Genomic DNA, 22,732 nt, shown 5'->3' on the forward strand with positions numbered 1-22,732 from the left:
GCACGTGGTTGTTGTACATATCGTGCAGATGGCCCAAGCTCAATTGTTTTAAGGCTGATGAAGGCAAGTTTGATTTTTTCTGTATTCCTGGAATTGAAACACGTACTTGTGGAAGTGTCAGGCACCACGGAGGATACACCAGTTTTTCAGCAGGCGTAAAACCTGACGTAAATGACGCACGATGAGCGCAGACAATTGCACTAAATTTCGTGCGGGGTCTCTCAGTAGCGAGGGTTGCCAAGTGGTGGGAAGGATTCCTAGCATGTTGCCTGAGGTACGTACGCATCGTTTCAATGGTGATGTGCGTCATGATCGTGTAGTCCTGTGCAATGGCAATTGTTTCAGCTGTCGATGCGCAGCGGGGTAAACCAAGGCATATCCTAAGCGCTTGGGCTTGAATATTTTGGATTGTGCGCAGGTTCGTTTTGCACGTGTTAGATATAACAGGTAGGCTATACCGCAGGAATCCAGTAAATAATACCTTGTACAGCTGTAACATAGACTCGACAGACATTCCCCAACTTTTCCCAGCAAGAAACCTGAATAAGTGACAAATGGCAGTCAGCCACTTTTTCACGTAGTTTACGTGGGGTGTCCAAGACAGGTTTCGGTCGATTACGACTCCCAAGAACCTGTGACTCCGGCTGTGTGACACCAACTGCCCGTTAATTGATATGCCGTAAGCGGACATTGGTTTTCTGGTGAAGGCCACGACTGCACACTTCTCACTTGCGATTTCAAGCCCTTGTTTGCGTAAGTGGTACGATGTCACTGATGCTGCCTTCTGAAGTCGAGCGCGAAGTTGAAGTCGAGTCACACCTGATGTCCACACACAGATGTCATCAGCATAAATGGAAAGTAGTACACTGCTTGGTTGCTTGCCAACTAGTTCAATGAGTGTTAGGTTGAACAGCGTCGGGCTTAGCACTTCGCCTTGCGGGACTCCTCGGCTGCAGTAATACTCGGGTGTCGGGCCATTCTCTGTCTGCACGTGAAATGATCTATTCTGTAGGTAGCTCTGAACCCACGTATATATCCTGCCACCGAGTCCCACTCCTTCTAGTGCGCTGAGAATGGCTTCGTGGGTGACATTGTCGTAGGCCCCTTCAACGTCAAGAAATAGAGCAGCAGATAACCGTTTGCAGGCCTTCTGGTGTTCTACATATGTCACCAAGTCAACTACATTGTCAATTGACGAGCGGCCTCGTCTGAACCCGGTCATGGCATCTGGATATATTTCGTAGAACTCTAAGTACCATTCCAGACGCATAAAAACATCCTTTCCATAACTTTTCCCACACAGCTCGCGAGGGCAATCGGGCAGTAAGAGGAAATGTCCAAGGGTGACTTGCCGGCTTTGAGAAGTGGAATCAGGCAACTTGACTTCCATTCCTGTGGAACCATGCCAGTTTGCCAGGAGTCGTTGTACAGCTGCAAGAGTGCCTGCCGAGCTTGATCTTCTAGGTGACACAGAGCGCGGTAAGTAATGCCGTCAGGTCCTGGCGCTGAAGAACGTCTACACAAAGCAAGCGCAGCCTTTAGTTCGTCCATTGAAAACGAAATCTCCATTCGGGGATCACGTGAGGATACAGAAAAGTCGGGCGTCTTTGTCCCAGTTGAATTTGAGCCGCAGGCAATCCTTCGACAGAAGGAATCTGCGACATCAATCTCTTCGCAGCGTAAGTGAAGTGCCAGAGATTTTAATGGGTAGCGCTGAGTAATGGTTGTACGAAGACCCCGGACAGTTCTCCAGATTAGTGACAGAGGCTTTCTGGGATCCAAAGACTCCCAAAAAGATACCAATCGTTGCTTGTCCAACTTGTCCATGTGACGCTGTATTTTCTTTTGTGTGATGTAAGTAGGCTCCGATGATGGTGAATGTGGTCTTCTTGTTTTTTACTCTTAGGCAAACGTACTGGTTTTCTTCGTCAGGAGGTACAGGGTGATGAACATAAGTTAAGTCGCGCCGTATGAACACAATGACCTTGCTGCACTCTCCGTGGGTAGAAGGCATAAAGCACTCATATCCAGACAGTCTCATCTGGGCTGACAGGTTCGGTTCACAAATCACAATTATGGAGAACTGGTTCGTGAATACATATTGCCGGAGCTCGGACATCGCGCCCTAAGTCCTCTGGCATTCCACTGAAGGACAGATGCGTTCTTGACCTCCTCGCGAAAGAATAACATGTTGCGAGCCATCATTTTACCTTAGAGCTGCAAGCACCGAACTCAAAGTGTCCAGCACTTGGAGTGCCCTCTGCGCTGATGGGGTGTTCATGTTGCTTAGGAGCATGTGCATTGCGCTCATAAGGGTCTGCAACATGTTGATGACCTGGCGATCCTCAGTTGTCTTTTCATCAGTGGTTCGTGATGGCATCGAGGTTGGCGGGGATCGATGCACCTCTGAAACAGGCTGTGTTCGTGGAAGTGATGGCCACTCTTCACGAGGTGGGAGTCTTGACCCTGATGCTGTTTTCGGTGTATCCGTCTTCGCAGAGCTTGACGATGGGGGGCCAGTTCTTCTTGCTTGAGATGACGGGTCTCTATCGGCAGATGCCACGTCAGATGCCACGGCAGATGTTGCGTGATGATCTTCTGTGGTGACGCCGATGTCGCCTGACAGTTGCAGTGGCTTCCCTGTGCGTTGAATTGTCGCGCACCATGCGTTTCAGCACCGCGCGTTCATTTCTCGCTCGTGGGCAATCTTTAGACGACGCTTTATGAGCGCCGTGGCAATTGGAGCATTTGAACGCAGTTGCGTGGCAGGTGTCTTCTGAATGAGGTTCGGCACACCGCGGGCACACGACATTGCTGGTACATACTCCTTTGACATGTCCCATCTTGAAGCATCTGAAGCATTGTAGGGGCTTCGGTATGTATGGACGGACCTGATGGCGAACATGGCCAACTTTGACGTGTGGGGGAAGACTGTCTCCCTCAAAAACAATCTTCAGGCATCGTGACTGACCAAGCCTTGTGATGTGCTTGATGAGGATGTCGTCTGTAGTTGGCTTTATCAAGATTGGGAAATCGTCAGCGGGAATGGAAATGTCCACGTCATAAATGACGCCAACTCTGCCCTTACAGTCAGTGGGGATCACTGATTTAACTGTGACTCTGACGATTTCCGAGATGTTCTGTAGGCTTTGCAGCGCACTACGGTGTAGAACATCAACTGCCAGAATATTCTTCCGTGAGTTGATCCTGACGTCTTTAATTTCATTTGGAGCGAGTCCTTCGAGGTATGCAGAGAGGACTTGGCTGTTAAGCTAACCTAAGTAGGTAACAAGTTAAGGAGATGACTCCAAGAGTGTCAAGACGTAGGCATATAGATAGAAATGATCAGAGTGCCTATGGTTCGCTAAGAAATGCTTTGCACTTAAAACATACAATCCCTACTGTATCCAAGTGCTTATCAAGCTGGTCATAAAGAGCAGGACGAAAAACTAGCCTGCAAAGAAGCTAAAACTGCACAGTTACTCGTAATTGAAATATGCATTCCATACCGTAACATCATAATGCAAAGACATTTATGAAATTAGAAAAGCCTTTAAAATACTATTGTCTTATAGCACTCTATTCACCTACTGTGCGTACAAAGGAATTCAGTGTACAGACAGACAAACGAAATTTTGACAACATAGCTAAAATCTCTAGCATAAAAAAAATCCGTTAGATTCCTAGAAATCTATGAACTTGAAAAAGAAACCACAAAAATTCATTTAAGTAGGCTCTTTTGCTTGGAGTCTATTCCTCCATGAGAAATCATACATCACAACACCTAACATTACTGGCAAGAACCAACACTCTGTGAAAATGGGTAGACCAGCGATGCTGGAACATGCTGCTTTGGTGTTTATCACTGAGTAGATGCCAACTGTTTATTAGTATCTTCCAATTATTGCTTACGTCTTTCCAGAAATCTTCATTGTTATTTGTCCCTATTGGACATAGGTGCCTTTGTTAAGGCACATATGTGCAAAGAGTTTTTACCCAGATAGGACCAGATTATCTGTGGCTTTGCTCAGCCACAAATGGCAGTGCTGCGAAAACAACACAGCTCAGCAAAATCGTCTAATTACCATTCCATTCGCTCCGAAGGATCCTATGTGGCGTGAGCCACTACATCTCGAGTTCTTTTCTGAATCACTGCTCCCGTTCATTTCCTGGTCATTGTCCGGCTCGGCTGATTCAGGCTCGGCCGATTCAGGCTCGGCTAATTCAGGTTCAGCTGAAAGAAAAAAAAATGCTGCAGATTCTGAAATTAGGTGCCACTATCTAGTTACCAAAATTTTGCATGTTGGCAGCCCTACCTAGTATCTAGTAGTCTCTTCACGGTATCTAGTACAGTCGAGTCCATATATAACAGCCCCACTTAAAATGAACAATACCCACGTGACCGTGGAAATATACAGGAATATTTCAATGGCACAAAATAACACTTACAATGAACATCTCTGAGTGCTGCCGATCAGTTACAGCAAACGGAGTTGGAGCTTCAGCAACTTCTGAGGACATCGCTTTCAACCACCAATAAGGTATTGGTGAGGTGCCCATAGGTTCTTATTGTTAAACGTCAACCCTGCCTCCACAGCCCTGCCTCCTAGCTGTTGGTCTCCTCGAACGTTTTTTGTCACACACTCTTCTGTCCATTTCCCCCCCCCCCGCCACTCTTTTATATTAGGCCCCTGTTTTCACACTGCCACTGATTTTGCGAATACCAGTCGGCTGACTAGTCTACCCTTAGTTTTTCATCACTAGTCTTGTAACACTGTCAGTGGCATTCCTGGCCTAAAGTGACCAGACCATCTGACAACATTGTCAACCGCCGACTGTACTCAATTGTATGTACCTGTGTCTTGTCTGGATCAGTGCCGTATCGTTCCAGTGGATGCCCTTGCACTAGCCCACCAACTTCGATAATTTGCGATTTGATCCATGTTCAGGACCTGTTTTCACACACTTTGCACTCCACCCAGCATGCCCTCTACATAATGTAGAACTGTAAAAACGGCTGAACGGCTGTTACATGGAATGAATAGCAGATTATCGAAGTTGGTAAAGTCGCACAATCCCGCCAGTGCCACAACACGATTCTTTGATTTTTACGCGCACAGGCCACTCTCCCAAGTTTTCCTACACATGAGTTGTGTGTTTTGTGGACCTTTTGATGCAAGCTACTCGACCTGCCTTCTTTCCGCGTTTTGGTTTCCAAGGTCGCCTTCCCACTGTATGTTCTCCTCTCTTCACTCTATCGCAACGCTTTTGCCTGTCTCTCACTAATCTGCTCTCCTCTCTTTATTGCAACTTTTCCGCTTGTCTCCACCACTTCACGACACAGGCCACGCTGGCTCGAATTAAGTTTTTTTTTTTACGGCTAGAAACAAGCCCAGCGCAGTTCCACGCATTCTGGCTCGTCTGTCGCTTGTGCACGTCTTGCTCTCTGTTGGTGTGCGTGTGTGGTCAGGATGGTGGACGGAAGGCCTTCCGCACCATTTCCTGCCGCTCAACAAAACGTCCAAAGTACAATCGCTTAGCTTGGGTGTAGTCCGCATGTTCAAGACTTAATATAGGTGCCTCGCTGTGGAACACTTCCTCATAACGTTTGATTGCCAGGCAGCGCACTTGCTGCTCCCTTGTATTCAGCCTTGGAGATGGTGAAGGCTTCGTGGGCGGAGGTGACAGCTACATGTGTGCAAAACTCTTGTTGCAAGGCCAACTTCCTCGACGTCTGAACCAATGCCAAGCCTGAAGTTTCCAAACAGGACCACTCCGGAGGCAATTTGTGGCAGTACATCATTGACTCCGACAAGGGAGGGTGGGACTGCTGGGGTGGTTTCATTACGGCAAATGATGATGCTGACACTGCGAAACCATGCACGGATGAGGGCATTCTGAATGAAGTGCGCGGCAAGAGCGATTAGGTGAAATCAGATGACGATGAGCCAGTGCCCACAAGCACGCCTGTAGCAATTAACTACCTGAATAACCTCGGCCAGCTTGTATATGCCAAGGGCCTCAGCAAGAGCACGCTGTTGCTTAATAGAAACTGGAGACCACCCTAATTGCTTCTGCTCTTCTAAACACATGCATCATGAACTTTTTGAAAAAAAAAAAAGAATTTTGTATTCTCACTTGCAACTTTTTAAAAGCGGCATTTCATTTACCACAAACTTCAGGATACAACGAATGGATGCTGTGTCATGATCAGGTTCGTTATGAGCGGGCTCGACTGTACTGTTGAACCAGATTATAGCATAGTACCTAGTATATTTGCGGAATCGCAGATATAGAGATGATAGAGAAATACCATACCTAGTTAAGTAATGATCGCACCTTTGCATTTTGCAATAAGAATTAGATTGATTGTTTATTTCTACATAATGATCACCCTTCTACCCTGGGGTGCAACAAGACGTTTGCAGGTTTCCACGAGCTTGTGATGGTCCTTGAGCATTATTTTTATCAGGCATCTCACGTGGTAAAAAATATCTTTGGCACAGGAACTCTACATTTCGAGTTGGCAGCCAGAATTAAATTATTCAGCAGAATTCTCGAACCCTTACGATGATTCCCTTCAGAAATGACCCATCCCATATGAGGTGCGAAAAAAATCTATCAATTGCCAATGTAAGCTGACATCTTGTTTAAACCCCCTGCCCCTTTTCAACCTTCTTCAATGTCCTGGCCCTTCTGGTAGTCCACTATGTAACTTAGGTGGGCTTGAGAAACCGTTCCTACGTGGGTGACTCTGTCACAGATTTTTGAAATATTTTGGAAGTAAGAAAGCGTTAATAGCGTGATGTTTCGCAATGTGTTTCCCACGGAGCAGGGCAGATGACGCCACTGTCCCATGTCATGCATTGACAGCGCAGTTCGCGGAGCTCACAATCCACGTTAGTTCAGTTAGTCGCCAGAGCCAGGTAGGCTGGTCACTTGCACTTCTCTGTTATGCAAGAGAACGCAAACGTCACACATAGTAGCCGAAAATTCCCTCCCAGTAAGGCCATTACGTATGCAGTGATGCTATTCAGGCCTTCTCATTCTAAGCAATTTTCGGAGCAGCAAAAGTTTCATTTTGGAGCAGCTTAGAACAGCAAAACATTCCATTTCGGAGCACGTAATTTTGCATGGGGGAGCACTCTGTATTAGCTAACTTCGCATCCTGCAATATACTGTAGAAGCAAGCTACATTTACACTCAAGGATGTGAATACTAATTTGGAGCATCTGAGAAGAGCTTGAAATATTTTAATGCATTGTGAATCTCACGGAGCCAATCATCTTGTAAGCACTCCATATTTCAGTTGATGATGCAAAAATAATAGTGTCATGCTGTGCAGCATTCTGAAAAAACTCCTCCAGCAATTATTTTCATAGCAAACAAACAGAATAGTGATTCAATAAAATTGTACTTCGTGAAATCACATTCTAAATACACCTATGCGGTTATCAGCAGAGACGGTAGTCAAAACAGTGACATACAATGCTAGAGACCCACACCACCCCAACTTCATTTCATCAAGACGACTCCCAGGAGAAAGAGGTGTTTTTTTTTTCTTCACAATCAAGTCACTGCCCGTCACCATCATGTTTTGTGCAACGTCCAAATTAATAACACCCCCCCCCCCGTGTATTTATTTATTTATTTATTTATTTATTCCTCAAAGGTCCCATAGGGACATTACATGAGGGGCATTACATGAGGGACATTACATTATTTTTTTTATTGCGATAGCAATTATATGAATACTCTTTGCTGGATTTTGCCACAGGCGTCGGTGTTGTCGTCACTCACCGTATATGTACACGTATCTATATATACGAAAATGCAAGGAAGGAAAAAAAACCCAGAAAAGACTTTGGCGCCCGGAATCGAACCTCTGCGTCATGAATGCATGGCGTAAACCACTGAACCACCGGAAGGTACCTCCTTCAATGTTCAAACGGCAGGCTATTCATATTTACCACTTACCGCTGTTGGGGGGCATCTTAGTTTTGGGGAACTATGGTGTTTTCAGCATTATCAGCAATATGGCACAGTGAGCGTGCGGCGGCGTTCATCTCTCACGCGTACTTTGACCAGCGTAGAGAATAAGGGGGTGTACGCACGATCGCGCACCTTTATCTTGCAGTGGGGAAAATCGTACCTTATGGCTAGCCTGTAGGTTTTGTCGGAACGATTCTGTTGTAGTTGCCAGGCGCACAAAGATCACTGCAATCGTTGCGCAGCCTCCGTTTGCGAAAAGGGCGCGTTTTTCAGACACAGGGAAGTAACAACTGAGATGCTTATTCGTCCTTCATCTGTACCTGTGAGTATGTTTCATGCGTCATTTGTGCGTGAGAAATGCGGGGCACATTTCGACCTGTTTGCCATTCGGCACGAGACCTTCCGATTTGTTGTTTGTTGTTATCGCGTTGATTGCTTCGCCTTTGCGGCAAAGCCATGACTTTTTTGTTTACATGCGGGTAAAATCGCGCAAGTGGGGGTGACGAATGAGGCCGAACACGTAAAAATAGCCGACTTATCTACATTGCACAAAAGGTGCACGTCACAACATTACACCGCGTGCCAGGCCTGCCATCAATTACTACTCAAGCAAACAGGAATATGCCGCCCGTCTTCAAGGAGCATGAAGTAACTAGGAACACAAAGGGGGATTTCTGGGGATTGTGAACTTACGGGTTTAGCAGGCCTTAACTTTAGGATTTAGCAGGCCTTACAGACAGCTTGCATATTCCCCCACGTGTTGTACACGCAAACCTCATTATAACAACGTTGTATGCTGCATGAAAATAAGTTCGCTATATATAAAAATTCATTATACAGTCGACTCCCGGTAATTCGAAGTCGCTTAATTGGAAGTTTCGGTTAATTAGAAATGAGCAAGTGGTCCCATCAGTTTTGCATGCAATCGTATAGAAAAAAATGCTCGATAATTCGAAGTTAAAAACCCATAATATTGGTCAATTAGAAGTTTTTTCAATCGACAGTCTCGTCGCGACCGTAATTTTACAGTAAAATGGGGAACTTTTCATATGCTAAAACATCTGCCGGACCGCGCTGGTGTCTTCGCCATCACTACTGTCCGCAGCGCCACAGATCTTGAAGCGGCAATCTTTTTAACGCTGGCGAATCGCATCGGCGGCATCGACTGACTCTTTAGTTGACTTTTGTCGAGACTCGAGTGTGTCACCGCGTCACCCGCGCGCTGGGTTGATTCCACACGTGTTTCCGCGCTTCTGATTTTGAGTGTTGTGGTGGTGACGTACGTTTGATAATGGCAACTCGTGGCCCTTACCGAACGCTAGACCTAGCGACGAAAGTCGAAGTCTTGAAGGAAGTTGACCAGGGAGGCACCGCCAAACAAGACATTGCAAGAAAGTACGGCATTAAGCCTAACACGCTGTCGACTTTCATAAAGAATAAGCGCTCAATATTGGATGCGTTTGAAAGTGAAAAATTCAAGACATCGCGGAAGCGGATGCGCACCGGCGCCTACCCCGAGTTGGAGGAAGCACTGCTGATTTAGATCAGAGAGGCACGAAACAACAAACTTCCTCTCAGTGGTGAAGTCGTCACGGCAAAAGCGTCATCGCTTGCTGAAATGTTGGGCATCAACGACTTCGCTGCTTCGGATGGGTGGCTTACGCGTTTCAAACATCGCCACGACTTGATTTTTAAAAGCGTGTGTGGGGAGAAGGCGTCAGTCGATGAGGAAACGTGCCTGACATGGAAAGCGGGCAAGCTTCGCGAGTACCTCGAAGAATACCAGCCGGCAGACATTTTTAATGCAGATGAGACTGTGCTTTTTTATCGGCTGCTACCGGACAAGACCCTGACATTTAAAGACGACGACTGTTCTGGAGGCAAAAGAAGCAAAGAGAGAGTGTCAGTGCTAGTCGCGGCGAACATGACTGGCACAGAACGGTGTCGCCTGCTTGTGATCGGGAAGGCTGCCAAGCCTAGGTGCTTTAAAGGCGTGAAGACGCTTCCTGTGGATTATGCCTCGAACAGAAAGGCGTGGATGACATCCGATATATTTAAGGACTGGATCACCAAACTCGACCGCAAGTTCGCGCAATCAAGCCGTAAGGTGTTGTTCCTTGTGGACCAATGTAGTTCCCACATGAACGTACCTGCCTTGAGTGCCATCCGTCTTGTGTACCTGCCTGCAAACACGACGTCCGTGTTGCAGCCCATGGACCAGGGCATAATAAAAAATGTGAAGGTATTGTATAGGCAGCATCTCGTCGAGCGCATGCTTTTGTGCATGGACAACTCGTCGCAATACGAGGCGAGTTTGCTTAGTGCCATCAACATGCTAGCGCGAGCTTGGACCCGCGTGAAAGAAGAAACCATCGCCAATTGTTTCCGGGCCTGTGGTTTCATGGAAAACTCGAGGGATGCTTCTCCTTGTGCGCCAGTGGAAATGCAAACAAATGAGCTCGACGACGGTAGCTTTCGCGCCGCTCTCGGTGACATCCGTTTTGACGAGTATGTCGCTGTGGACAGCAACGTCGAAACATGCGGTCCACTAACGGACAGCGAAATCGTGCAGATAATTCGGCCCCATGACTGCATTCCTGAAAATGACGATGATGACGACGACATCGGAAATGAGCCACCACCGAGGGCTGCCGATGTAGCTGCGGGTCTTGCTCTTGCGCAGCGGTTTTTTGTTGGAGAACACAACGCCGAAGAAGCACTTCGACACGTGTATTCCTTACAAAACTTGCTAGCCGCAGCCAGATTCGGCAAGCAGAAGAAGATGACAGACTATTTTTCCTCAAAACTGTCGCACTTTTAAACTAATAAAAGTGCCGTTTTTAGTGCTTTTTGCTTAATTCGAAGTTCGTTTAATTCGAAGTTTTTTGCGGTTCCCGTGAACTTCGTATTAACGGGAGTCGACTGTAAAGGTGTATTCTTAACACTATGTCTACTGCAAGACTATTGTTTACTTACTTCGTTATAACAGATATTCCCTTACATCCGGGTTCGTTATATCAAGGTTTGCGTATACTCTGAATGCAAACAGACTGTGTGAAAAGTGCCTCACTTTCTCGAACGGTGGCCATGTAGAGAGTATGCACTGAGCCTTGATTGTAAGGTGGCCACACCTTCGTTGCACCATTTTGGAGGTTCATTCTCATGCAGCGTTTGTGCTGTGCATGCACCGACTTGCAAGAGGAGTTCTTGAGTACTCTAGTGATTCAAATCGCTGTATGGATATCGACCACAGCGTATGCAGCAAATTTTTTGAGGGTGCAGACCTTTGAAACGGCAACCCCACCGCTGGTGCTCTTTGCAGATGACATCAAGCCTCACTTGGTATAACAAGACAATTTGTTGGCACCGCATTCATTGCTAACAGCTTGAGTGAAACTAACAAAATTTATCTTTTGGACCCAATATCACGCAACTCAACAGATTGGTGCTTAAAGGGACAATGACCACTGCACGTGCTGAAGCAGTTTTCGCAGTCTCAGTTGTCTAAATGTGAAGAAGGGGTTAGTAGCACAGAAAGTTTACGAGCAGTCTCACGATGCTTTGAGGGAGCGCACGACAGCGACTGCGCCCTTCGAGGGACGCAACACACCAGGGTTGTCAGCAAAAGCCCCCTACTAAAACCTGCGCATATTAAGCCTAATAGCAGCTGCTCCGACCGGGAAGCATGCTTTAATTTAAAAAAATCCCTGAGACCAAATTCGGAAACTCCAGATGCTTGTGTTTGAGAGTCCTGCGTGCAGGGGCACTACTGACTGATGATTAGTGATGAGCATTGCCTATAAGACCTTTTAATTTGGTTATAAAGTAAGGGTACATGCTCATCCAGGTATTCAGGGTAAATTGACATTTTTCATGGTTGGATGTAAACAAGAGGCCTCCTTGGAAGTCCCAGAGTTCAAGCGACAATTGTCGGCGTCAGAGAACATTTGTGGGGTGCGCACACCATAGCGCGATTATAGTAGCCCCACTGAGGCCATTATAGCCTAACAACAAATTGGAAAGTCACGCATCGAATGGCAAGCAGATCGAAATGTGCCCTGCGTTTCTCACGCACAAATGACGCACGAAACACACTCACAGGACTGCTGATCATCACCTCACTCACTTTATTGTCGGATTGTTCCCAAAATGGGTTTGGCTGCGTATGCCAGAAACGGTTTTCTTTTTTCTTAGGGGGACACACTCAAAGCACCCACATCGTTACATTCTTCGCCGCCAGGGGAACCTCCTATTTGAAAACGGCAGGGTCGGCGTCACTGAATCTTGAGCGCATGAAGCCCCAGGAGCTGGGCATGTGATTGGGCCTTAAAGTTTCGTATTTGCAGGACGCAACCGTTGGTTGGCCCGAGTAGTTTCGTGACCTCTGCTCGCTGTGTGCTAGTCAGCTGCGATGTCTCTACACTCGCTCTGTTCGTGAACCCCGCTGTGGCGCACGGATAATAAAAAAGACAGGGCGCGTGCCGTGCAAAGATAGAAAGAACAATACAGCACACGCAAGCGGGAGCGAGCTGAGGTGGCCGAAGCGGGTTGGTATAATAATAAAAAATGAAAGAGATCCAATGGGCAAGGAGGTGACAGGTGTCGGTTAGTTACTGCATATGCAACCTTTAAACTCTATTTAACAAGATTTCAGCGGACAAATGTAGGGGGTCTCTTTATTACACGGGAGACAAAAAAATCCAGATTTTGACTGAAGCTGGGGGTGTGCATATCATGTGAGTGCGTTCATTACGAGAGCAAATATGGCATATTAAAACCAAAGGATGAACGAGGTCTCATTGTCACATGTTCTTCTGTAAATGCGAAGCACGGAAGATTAAATTGCAATGTCCAGAAATAGACGCGACAGACATTCTGGGTGCACGCATTCAATTATTAGTGAAAATTGCTTTAGTTACGTACCGTGCGACTCTTGAAACGAGCTACCAGCAGCGCTCCTGGAGCAGACGACCTGCTGATCAATCACCGCCACAGTTAAACACTACTAATCAGACTAGACGTCATGAGTCCCTGCGGAGATCGCATTTCGCCGTTGGGATGACTTGCACAACAGAAGTTGCGTCGATACCGAAAACATTGTGGATTACTTGAGACGCACGCGCCCCCACTGTTTAGTATTTAGCCAAATAGTTCTAGGTACGTGGTTGTGACATTGATGGCCCTGAGAATCAGCTGCACTTGTTCCGACGAGCCGGGGTGGTTATTGCCAGTGATAGAAGCTCCCAAATCCGGCTTTGACGCAGTTGGGTGCAATTTCCAGCTCAGTAATCATAAGCTCATGATTACTGAGCTGCACGCGGAAAGCAGAAAAGTAGGTCTGAAAATTAATATACACAAAACTAAAGTAACGTGCAACAGTCCCGGCAGAAAATGGTGCTTTGTGATACATGGAGAAAAGCTGAAAGTTGTAAAGGAATATGTCTATTTAGGAAAGGTACAGTGCAGTCCACTTATAACGATACCACATATAACGATATATCGGTTATAACGATGGGTCGACTTAACAGTCTCATTTCATGCATTGGGGCTATGGGGAAAAAAACCATATATAACGATATGTTATCCACCGCATATCGGATACAACGATGAAAAGTTTGCCGTGGACGGCATGTTTCATTCAGAATAATCGTAACATTTAGATTGATAAGTTCCTCTGAAACGAACTATGCCGAGACAAGACGAATAGTTAGCGTAGGCGAGTACGTATCTGCCGCCACTGCAGCACAGCGCCGGCAGCGCGTCCCGGCTGTTCAAAAAGCCGAGGAGAGCATCGCGAGTTGGCGCGACGCGCTACAGATGGCGCCAGCTGTGTCACGTTTTGCGCCTCGCCGCGCGTCGACCGCGGAGAGGCTGAGAGAAATTAAAAAAAAAAATGCGAAAAGCAAAGCGCCGCGCTCCGCGGCTCCCCGCCTTCTACAACGGCAAGCTACTCGTAGCTTGCCGAACGTAAGCGGGAAAGAGAGAGAAAATAAAAAAAGCGAAAAGCAAAGCGGCGCGGCGGCATCGGGGCGGGGCCTCGTTGCCATTCCGGCTGTGTACCTCTGGCTGTGCTTTCTTCCTCCCACTGCTCCCACCCCGCCGTCGGTCAGTCTCTCTTCCTCAGCGAACCCGTGATGCGTTCTTCGGAGTAAGAAACAAAGTCTTGTTTTGACATCCTACTATCTACAATATTTATTAATTGGTGAAAATAGCGAAATGAAGCCGGGAGCTACAAAAGGTACGTCCGGCGACGATTTTTTGGTGGCAGTCCAGATATAACGATCACCGGTTATAACGATCATATTTTTAGGTTTTCTCGATATCGTTATAAGTGGACTGCACTGTAGTAACCGTGGAGCCATGAGAGTGAAACCATGAGAGTGAAATAACTAGAAGAATAAGGATGGGGTGAACCACATTCGGCAAGCATTCTCAAATCATGAATGGTAATCTGCCACTAACACTCAACAAGAAGGTATATAACAGCTGCATGTTGCCGGTACTTACCTGCGGAGCAGAAACCTGGAGGCTTACAAAGAGGGTTCAGCCTAAATTGAGGACAAGGCAGCGAGTGATGGAAAATAAAATAAAGGGTGTAACCTTAAAGGATCCTTTACACCAAATTTGGAAACTAGAGATGCTTGTGTTGTTTGACAGCCCTGCATACGGGGCAGCCTCTGAACGATTATTAGTGGCGAGCATTGCCTAGAAGTTATATTTGTTTGGTTTTAAAGTAAGGGTGCATGCTCCTCCAAGTATTCAGGTACAATCGACATTTTCTGTGGTTTCACATAGATAGGGGATCCCCTTGTGACATTGCAGAGATCAAGAACATTTGCGGGGTGCACACAATACTGCGACTAGTATCCGGCGAGAAATATTGTTCGTCACCCCTATCGCTCTGTTGTCAGGCTGCTATCGAGGTGGTTTAGTCTGCTTACGCCAGGAATGCTTCTCGTTTTTCTGAAGGGGAGATGCTCAAAGCGCCCACATCGTTTCATTCTTCACCACCTGCGGGCCCGTCTATTTGAAAACAGCATGTTTCAGTGTCACCGAAGCTTGGGTGCCCGCAGTTTCAGGCACTGCTCCGCTGTGGGGTGCTAGTTTTTCATGGTATTCAGGCGGGAGTTTTGAACTGCCACAAAATCTTCTGAATTAACGCTGCTAGCATTAATTATACGATGCATTAAAGAATTTACGATATAATTTCGGCATTACCAGACGCAAAGCTACAAATTACTGTAAAAAACTTGCAAATAGAACCGCTATCAGGGGTCTTTAAAGAGACAAGAATAGAGCAGAGTGGGCCAGAGAACCAACCGGGGTTAATATATTAGTTAAAATCAAGAAGAAATGGACACCGGCCAGGCATGTAACATGTAGTCAGGATAACCCCTGGTCAGTAAGGTTAACTGACTGGATACCTAGAAAAGGCAAATGCTCGAGGGGGAGACAGAAAGTTACATGGGCCAACGAGATTAAAATGTTTGCAGATATACCGTGGCACTACAAAGCACAAGACCGGATTGATTGAGGAATCATGGGAGAGGCCTTTGCCCCACAGTGGGCGTAGTCAGGCTGATGATGACGGTGCCATTTCAGTTCGTGTTATCAGGGAGCCGCAATAAATCTGATTTGGCGCACTTTAGCACAGGAGTGGAATCACTGCATATCAGCTAAACAATAACACTTAGAATCCAGGAAATAGAAATACAATCTATACCCTGTCACTCTTGCATTGAATGTTAACGCAAAGAATATTTAAATTGCTTACCATCGGAAGCTGCAGTGAAGAGCATACTATCTTCTTTGTTGCCTTCATCCCCTGCACATGAGAATCGAATGAGTTAATGTAACGACTAAGTTTGACACAAGTGTTACACTTGAAAGGTCATATCTCAGTATAAACTTATACAGAGACAGTTTTTGAAGTAAACTCGTCTGCTATGCTTGCCTCGCATCTCTTTCACTTCAGCTATTCGATCGCTCTGATCTCATCCCAGTCCAAATTAGTTCTGCTTGATGCTCACAGCGTACAGTACGCTGCTTATCTTTAGGTGAGGAAGTACACAAAAGGTGGGACACCACATTCGAGAAAAATAGGAGTATATAGTGCTGTGCCAAATGAATCTTATGACACACGCAGATCAACCGCATGGCTGCCTTCTTCTTCTACATTTAATGCCCTACTGCCATGTTCATAATAATCGTGTGCAACCATTATTATTTGAAATTTTGCTGTGAAATTAAACGGACTCTTGTACAGAACCGTGCAACAACACAAAGAACATTTGAATTACTTGCCATCAGAAGCAGCATTGGAGTGCACACTGCCTTCTGCCTCGGATGCAGCCTCTGCACATGAAAATCGCATTAGTTAGGTAATCCCGAGTATAAATACAATGTAAGCCTTACGTAAGTGAGCAAACATACAATCTAAGGCCACAAGTGAGTGTGAACCTGCACAACGATACCTTTTCCAGTGAATTTGTCTGCTCTACTTGCCTCATTTCTTTCACAGGAGTTAGTAAATAGGGACGATCTTCTCAAAGCTCAAGTGATTTCGCCTTTCACGCTCGCGGCATACAGCAAGCTACTTATCATCAGATGATCATATCTTTTGGCGAGAGAGTAGGAGATCGTGCACCACATGCCAGAAAAGAATGCAGTACTGCACTATGCCAAAGTGACTACACATTCATTTATGTCATTTTGCTGGATATATTGAGGTTCAGTTTTAGTAACAAGAGCTATCTCATTTCTAGTGACACATGACCTCTTATAGCTATGCATTTGCTGATGTACCTGGTGAGTGTAATTACAATGCAATACAACTACTTCAATGAAGCATCACAGCTGTCATGAATTGATTAACAATCAACTTAACAACATTTCTAAGGAGAGGCACATCCTTAGCTGTAACCTGTTGAACCTAACTAAAGAGGTCAGGTACGTAGTTGGTGACTTCAACATAACTACAGCATAGATGGCTAGATGGCCCTCACCGATTGAGAAGCCTGGTAAAGTGAGTAAAAGAAAATTGGTAGTGCATGAATACAAGAATACCTCTCTGATGAACTTTTTGAGGGTTCACATAACATAATGAGCAAATACTAAGCAAGTTTTACCGTACAAGGGGCTCATTTCATCGTTAGACATCACTAATAAAATAAACAAATGCTGCAACCAAGAATAGCATACAAGATACTATTTTTTCTAACTGTAGTGTGTAATTATTTTGATCTAAGTTAAAGAAAATTAAAACAAATGGGAAGCCCCGCTTTGTGTCAGTGGGATCTGAGTGCGCAATTTCGAATTATGAACTTCAAATGAGCAAAGATGTCACCTGTTCATAGCACAACGAACGCTACTATCACAAGCACTTGTTTTTTTGCTTTGCATTTTCCAATATGACAGAATCTGGCTGGATCAAACAGTAACACGAGTTATTTCTCCCAGTAAGCTGCACTTGTGCATAGAAACACGACGATTTAGGGTTACCTAATGCCCATATTTTGATTCCACCTTCTTCGGTTCGAACATATCGGCGTAATATTTACTAAAATGTCAGAGCCAACATTATCTTTGGAGAGCAGATGCGTCGCAACATGATGTAATTATCTCGAGCTATTGCACATACCAGCTATTAAACTTAAAAAATTTATGTCGCACTTCAATTCGTGATTAGTGTTCAAAACCTAGAGAAAAGCCTAGAGAACAAGTGCCTGCTTTAGAAAACGATGGTAAAACATAGTTATGATGTGCACCCGACCAAGTCTTACAAAGTTTAATGCATAGAGTTTCATACAATATCATCTAGAGGGGAATCTGGCTGCTAGTGTTTACATGGGCTCTATCAACGGCGCTTGTACAGCTGTCAGCACCTTCAACATGAACACTTCGATGCGTGGCCAGGGCTAGTTTCATTGATGCCAGCCGCAAAGTGCTGAGCGCTTTTGCCGAGACAATACCTCCGTAGGCTTGCATAATATGTTGGCATGTACAGTTAGCATCTTGGCAGCAGAACCCAAACGTACGTGGTGTCAGCGTCAATCAGACTGCTGCAAGACATGCGGCGGAAAGGTGCTGACGGCCGTACTCCCATAAGTATGATGGGAAGTCCATCCTTCAGATCTGCTTCGGATGGATCATGTTTTTGGAATGCGAGATGCTTGTTTGCCGAGAGTAAAAGAAAGTGCTGTGAAGTTATACTTAATGAAAACTTGCTCCATTTTTTGTATGCAAATTTTATTGCATATAGTTTTTGTGACCAGGCAGTAGAAGAGAAACCTGGGGAAATTTAACTACCAGGGTATGCATTGCTTTGCTATTGAATTCCAGATTTGGCATGAAGGTTTAATTAATTATTTTTAATGACAATTGAAAACACACATTCTTAGTTTTCTCTCGATAGTACGCATTACCTATTTATAGCAATAACAGAACAGTGATCTGCTGCGATGTAAGGTAAGTCTGTCCAAGTAGTCTGCCCCCAACGCACCTATTATTTTGTTGTGAGGTCGAGTCAGAGGAACATGATGGCGTGTCTGCTTAGCTTTCTGGTCGTTTTACAGTCTATTTGAACGAGTTTTGGCAAGATGCACAATTAAAAAGACATGAATTTCATGCAGTATCCTGCACAGGCATGATATGCTACATCTATGTGCAGCGGTGAGTGGACGATGCTTCGATTAAACTGTCCAATAAAACCTGAAAGCTCCAACACCGCAGCGAATCAAGAGACCTAGCGGTCTCCAGCCTGTCTGGACAACAAAAGTGCTGCTTCAGTTCTTTGCACCACACCCCACTACCCACGCTGCATGAAGAACGAAACTGTAAAAAAAGATCGGTAGGCAGTCCACTAGTTAACGCAATCCAATCCCGAGCCTGTACTTTCCATGATTCTCATGGGGGTACACGATCACAGCGCCAGGTATTATTGTTTGAAAATCTATGGTTTAATGTATGTACTTGATAGCTCAAGCAGCAGTAGCTCATCCCATGCTTGTTGGCCAGCGTGTACTAAAACCACTTATAGTAGTACAAAGGTTGAAGCCCCTCCCACATGGAGCCAACTTTGCCGTGAACCATCCACGATGAGTGCAGCCATCATCGCGTGCCATTGTTTTGCCATACGCACATGCAACGAAACACGAGTGCCCACCACCACCATGATGCAAGCGTGGCTAGAAGCGGCGTGTTCTGTTACAAAGCAAAATTAAAAAATGATCAATAACAAAAACACAACTTATTACATAGAGAATAGCTGATCATTGTACACATCATGTTAATTTGACAAAGAAAACAATAATGAAATCAGAAGTTCAACTGTGAGAAATGAACTGTTGAAAGTGCGAGAGCACAATATTAATGAGAACCAACAGACATTAATGCCAAGGAAAGCATAAGAGATGTTGATGACAAGTTGACTTACGGCCTGCAGCGGTGGTCTAGAAGCTAAGGTACTCGACTGCTGACCCGCAGGTCCCGGGATTGAATCCCGGCTGCGGTGGCTGCATTGTCGATGGAGGCGGAAAGGCTGTAGGCTCGTGTGCTCAGATTTGGGTGCACGCTAAAGAACCCAAGGTGGTTGAAATTTCCGAAGCCCTAAGGCGTCTCTCATAATCATATGGTGGTTTTGGGACGTTAAACCCCACATATCATTACAAAACGACTTGCCACAGGCAAGGATTGAACCAGCAACCTTTGAACCAGCAACCTTAGAACCGTACGTCCGATGCTGTACCAAATGAGCTATATGGGCGGTCATCAATCTGTCTGCTTCATTTTGTAAATGTGAGCACTTTTAAGTTGGGAGCGTTAGTCAGTCCCGATTGCAGATATGGCGGCGAGTGTGGAAAACTTGTTCCCCCTGCTGGCTTCACATAGCACATGACATTACCAAGAGCCGGCAGCTGATCAATACTCCCTCACATATAGGTGTCTTTATGAAAACAACAGATCAGCATGCGTCAAGTTTGCCAGAACAGGCCCTTGCTTAACCCCTGCGAAACCCTCTTGTAATTCAAAGATTGCAGGATTGTCCTTGCCAGTGGCAGGTCATCTAGTCATCCACTTTCTTAACATTTTAATTACAATTACTTCTAATAACACCTCTACAATTTCCATGGCATCCTTGTCTGTTAGTTTTAGTTAATACTGTGCTTAACAAAGAAACACAAGACCTTCAGTTTTCTTTTGTTTCATGAGTGTCATAGCACTGTCATAAGCAGCTTTGAGTGACAAGGTCAACGAACATGATTAACTAACAATGGAATTCAAACTTACACCTATATACTAGTCGGGAAAAACCCTTAACCACATATGTGTGAGTTCAATCCCACAGTGTAGCTGTTTCTCCTTGCTCTTTTGATCAACACCAACTACAGCCCATCATGCGTTTCGAAAAACAAAAACACTCTGGATGGGTTTTTTAATGATTTTTGGAAACAAAAGCCTTGCAATCATTTTGACCATACTACTGAAATTGCATGCACTATGACTGGGTTTACTACAGACTGTGCGGATACACTATCCCTGACTGTGACCCAAAAAAGGCATTAAAGGACCACTCGCCAGGCCCCATACCAAATTTCAGTTAGTACGCGGAAGTTGTTGGGTGTCTGATGAGGAACATTTTGCCACAAAAAGCTTTTGAATCGGTTCATTACGAGCTGAGAAAACTGTTTTCTTGAAGCAGCACCAAACGAGGATGAGAGGAGGCGAGCTTAAAACTCTTGCTGCTGCTCCGCGTAGCCTTCGTAAGCCAAATCTCTTCCCTACCCTCTCCGGCATCCGACAAAGAGGTCACGTGCACATGACGTGCCCGAACAAGCCTAACCCTCGTGCACGTGAACGGCTTTTTTTTTTTACCAGAGTTTTTTTAGGTTTACTGCCTGCTTCTGCGGGATGGTTTAGAAACGCTGGCTTAGACGCAGTCAAATAGATGAAGACAATGAGTGCGCGAACCCGTTACTTTCGCTTCCACGGCTGTCGTCGGCTCGATGCGTTGACCACGAGGACACGAACGCATGCAAAACGCCGGCACATTAGCCCCGCATCTCGTTGCAATCACGGGAACATATGGAAAAAAAGACACACACATTCCCTTATTGCGTCATATTATTCATCTCAAGATTTATTAATCTCTTCAAGCAATCAATTACATAAACTACGCAGGTTGTGGTGAATAATTTTCGCCATGTCACGTGGCACAGCTGGCAACCTCAGAGCATAGTTGTCTACACTCTAAGAAAATATCGAGTAAAAAGGGTGTCTTTTTGTCCCACAACAATAATCGTAATCAGGCTTGCATGTGCTTCCTTTCTTGAAAACTCGGCGCTGGCCACTTTCCTATCGAGAATGCAATGTAACCCTGATAATGGGCATGTCGATCGTGACCGGAATGTACAGGGCGCGGGGCGATAGCGCAAGGATGGAACGGAATATAGATGACGATTATTGTTGTGGGACAAAAAGACACCCTCTTTACTCGCTATTTTTTTAGAGTGTATGTAGAGGACCAACGCCACTGCATTGCCATGTACGTAGGGCCATTCATATGCGCACGTCATGCCCTCATTCTCTGGGCGCGTTCCAGCAGAAGGGAGGGGGAGCAGCGTTTATCTTGAAATTCAACCCATTTCCGCGGCACGTAGGGCTGCAAATTCTGGCAGACGTGATCGTGAACGCCTCATCTACGCATCGCGCTTGTCAGCTCAAAATTGTCAAACCTGGTAGTGGCCCTTTAACAATCATTAGAACACATGAAGATACTTGCTAATACTGCCTAGTTCAAATGACATTGTTACTATCAAACCTTGCTTATTGTGCTATTCGGTTTCCAATTTATTAAGCACAATAAGTGGTGTAGTTTACTGAACACTGGAACAGAGCATGTCAATGCGATGAAATCGCTTATGCCAAAAAAGGCACTGTAACGATCACGGACTTGCAATCAGAGTCGCTCCCAATCACTGCTTTATTAATATTCGGGTGCACGTGTAAGAACCCCAGGTGGTTGAAATTTTCGGAGCCCTCTACTACGGCATCTCTCATAATCATATGGAGGTTTTGGCATGTTAAACCTCACATATCTAATCTCTGCTTTAACCTTGTGACACAAGCAATCTTTTCGCAATTGTTCTTGTGGTTGGCAAATGGGCAATCTAATATAGGTGTGTGCAAGGCTCCTATTAGTCGATTATCAAACACAAAGCATGCAGTTTTTGTGGTTGTTCCCATTTTGGCTGAGCACGTAGATTTTTGGCGATTGGAAGTCAGGACCAGCTGCTGACTAACCTATGCAGCCTACCAAAGTTCGCTGCTTCTAGCGCGCGGACAGTTGCCAGTTACCAAATCAAATGCAGCTGGATTGGTGGTGAACAGGCTGAACAGCGAGAAGAAATTGCTGTATTGGATTGGCCCTTAATCATATCGATATGTTAGCCAGGTGTCTGAAACCACAATCTGCCTCAAATGGTTTTTTGCCTGTTTTAAAAAGTTCAGAGACTAGCCAACCGATGATTTTGACTCCAGCGCAAGGGCAGCTATGCCATTATAGGTGAACTGAAAAAGCACGAAGGCACAATGGCAGCCCCGTACTCCAGTAGGACTTGGTGCCAACAACGGCGCCATTGTGAGCATTCACAGCTATCTTGGCTTTAGTGTGTGAGCTATAGCATTGTTGGCATGTTTGTAAGCACATTGCACACATTTGGAAGACAACCCAGAGAAGCCA

At 45.5% G+C, this 22,732-nt stretch overlaps 1 protein-coding gene across 2 annotated transcripts in view; it reads right to left on the reverse strand.

The window, feature by feature from the left end:
* The window catches only part of LOC119167635 (uncharacterized), a 78,706-nt gene that overhangs the window by 14,579 nt on the left and 41,395 nt on the right, over nucleotides 1-22,732 (reverse strand). For both annotated transcript variants that reach the window (XM_075865992.1, XM_037419142.2), the window contains exons 5-7: nucleotides 16,297-16,347; nucleotides 15,767-15,817; nucleotides 4,086-4,234 (exon numbers count right to left, since the gene is read on the reverse strand). In XM_075865992.1, coding sequence (XP_075722107.1) covers nucleotides 4,086-4,234; nucleotides 15,767-15,817; nucleotides 16,297-16,347 — 251 coding nt within the window. The remainder of the gene's footprint in view (nucleotides 1-4,085; nucleotides 4,235-15,766; nucleotides 15,818-16,296; nucleotides 16,348-22,732) is intronic.

This window comes from Rhipicephalus microplus, chromosome 6 (genome assembly GCF_043290135.1).
Source record: "Rhipicephalus microplus isolate Deutch F79 chromosome 6, USDA_Rmic, whole genome shotgun sequence".
NCBI lineage: Eukaryota > Metazoa > Arthropoda > Arachnida > Ixodida > Ixodidae > Rhipicephalus > Rhipicephalus microplus.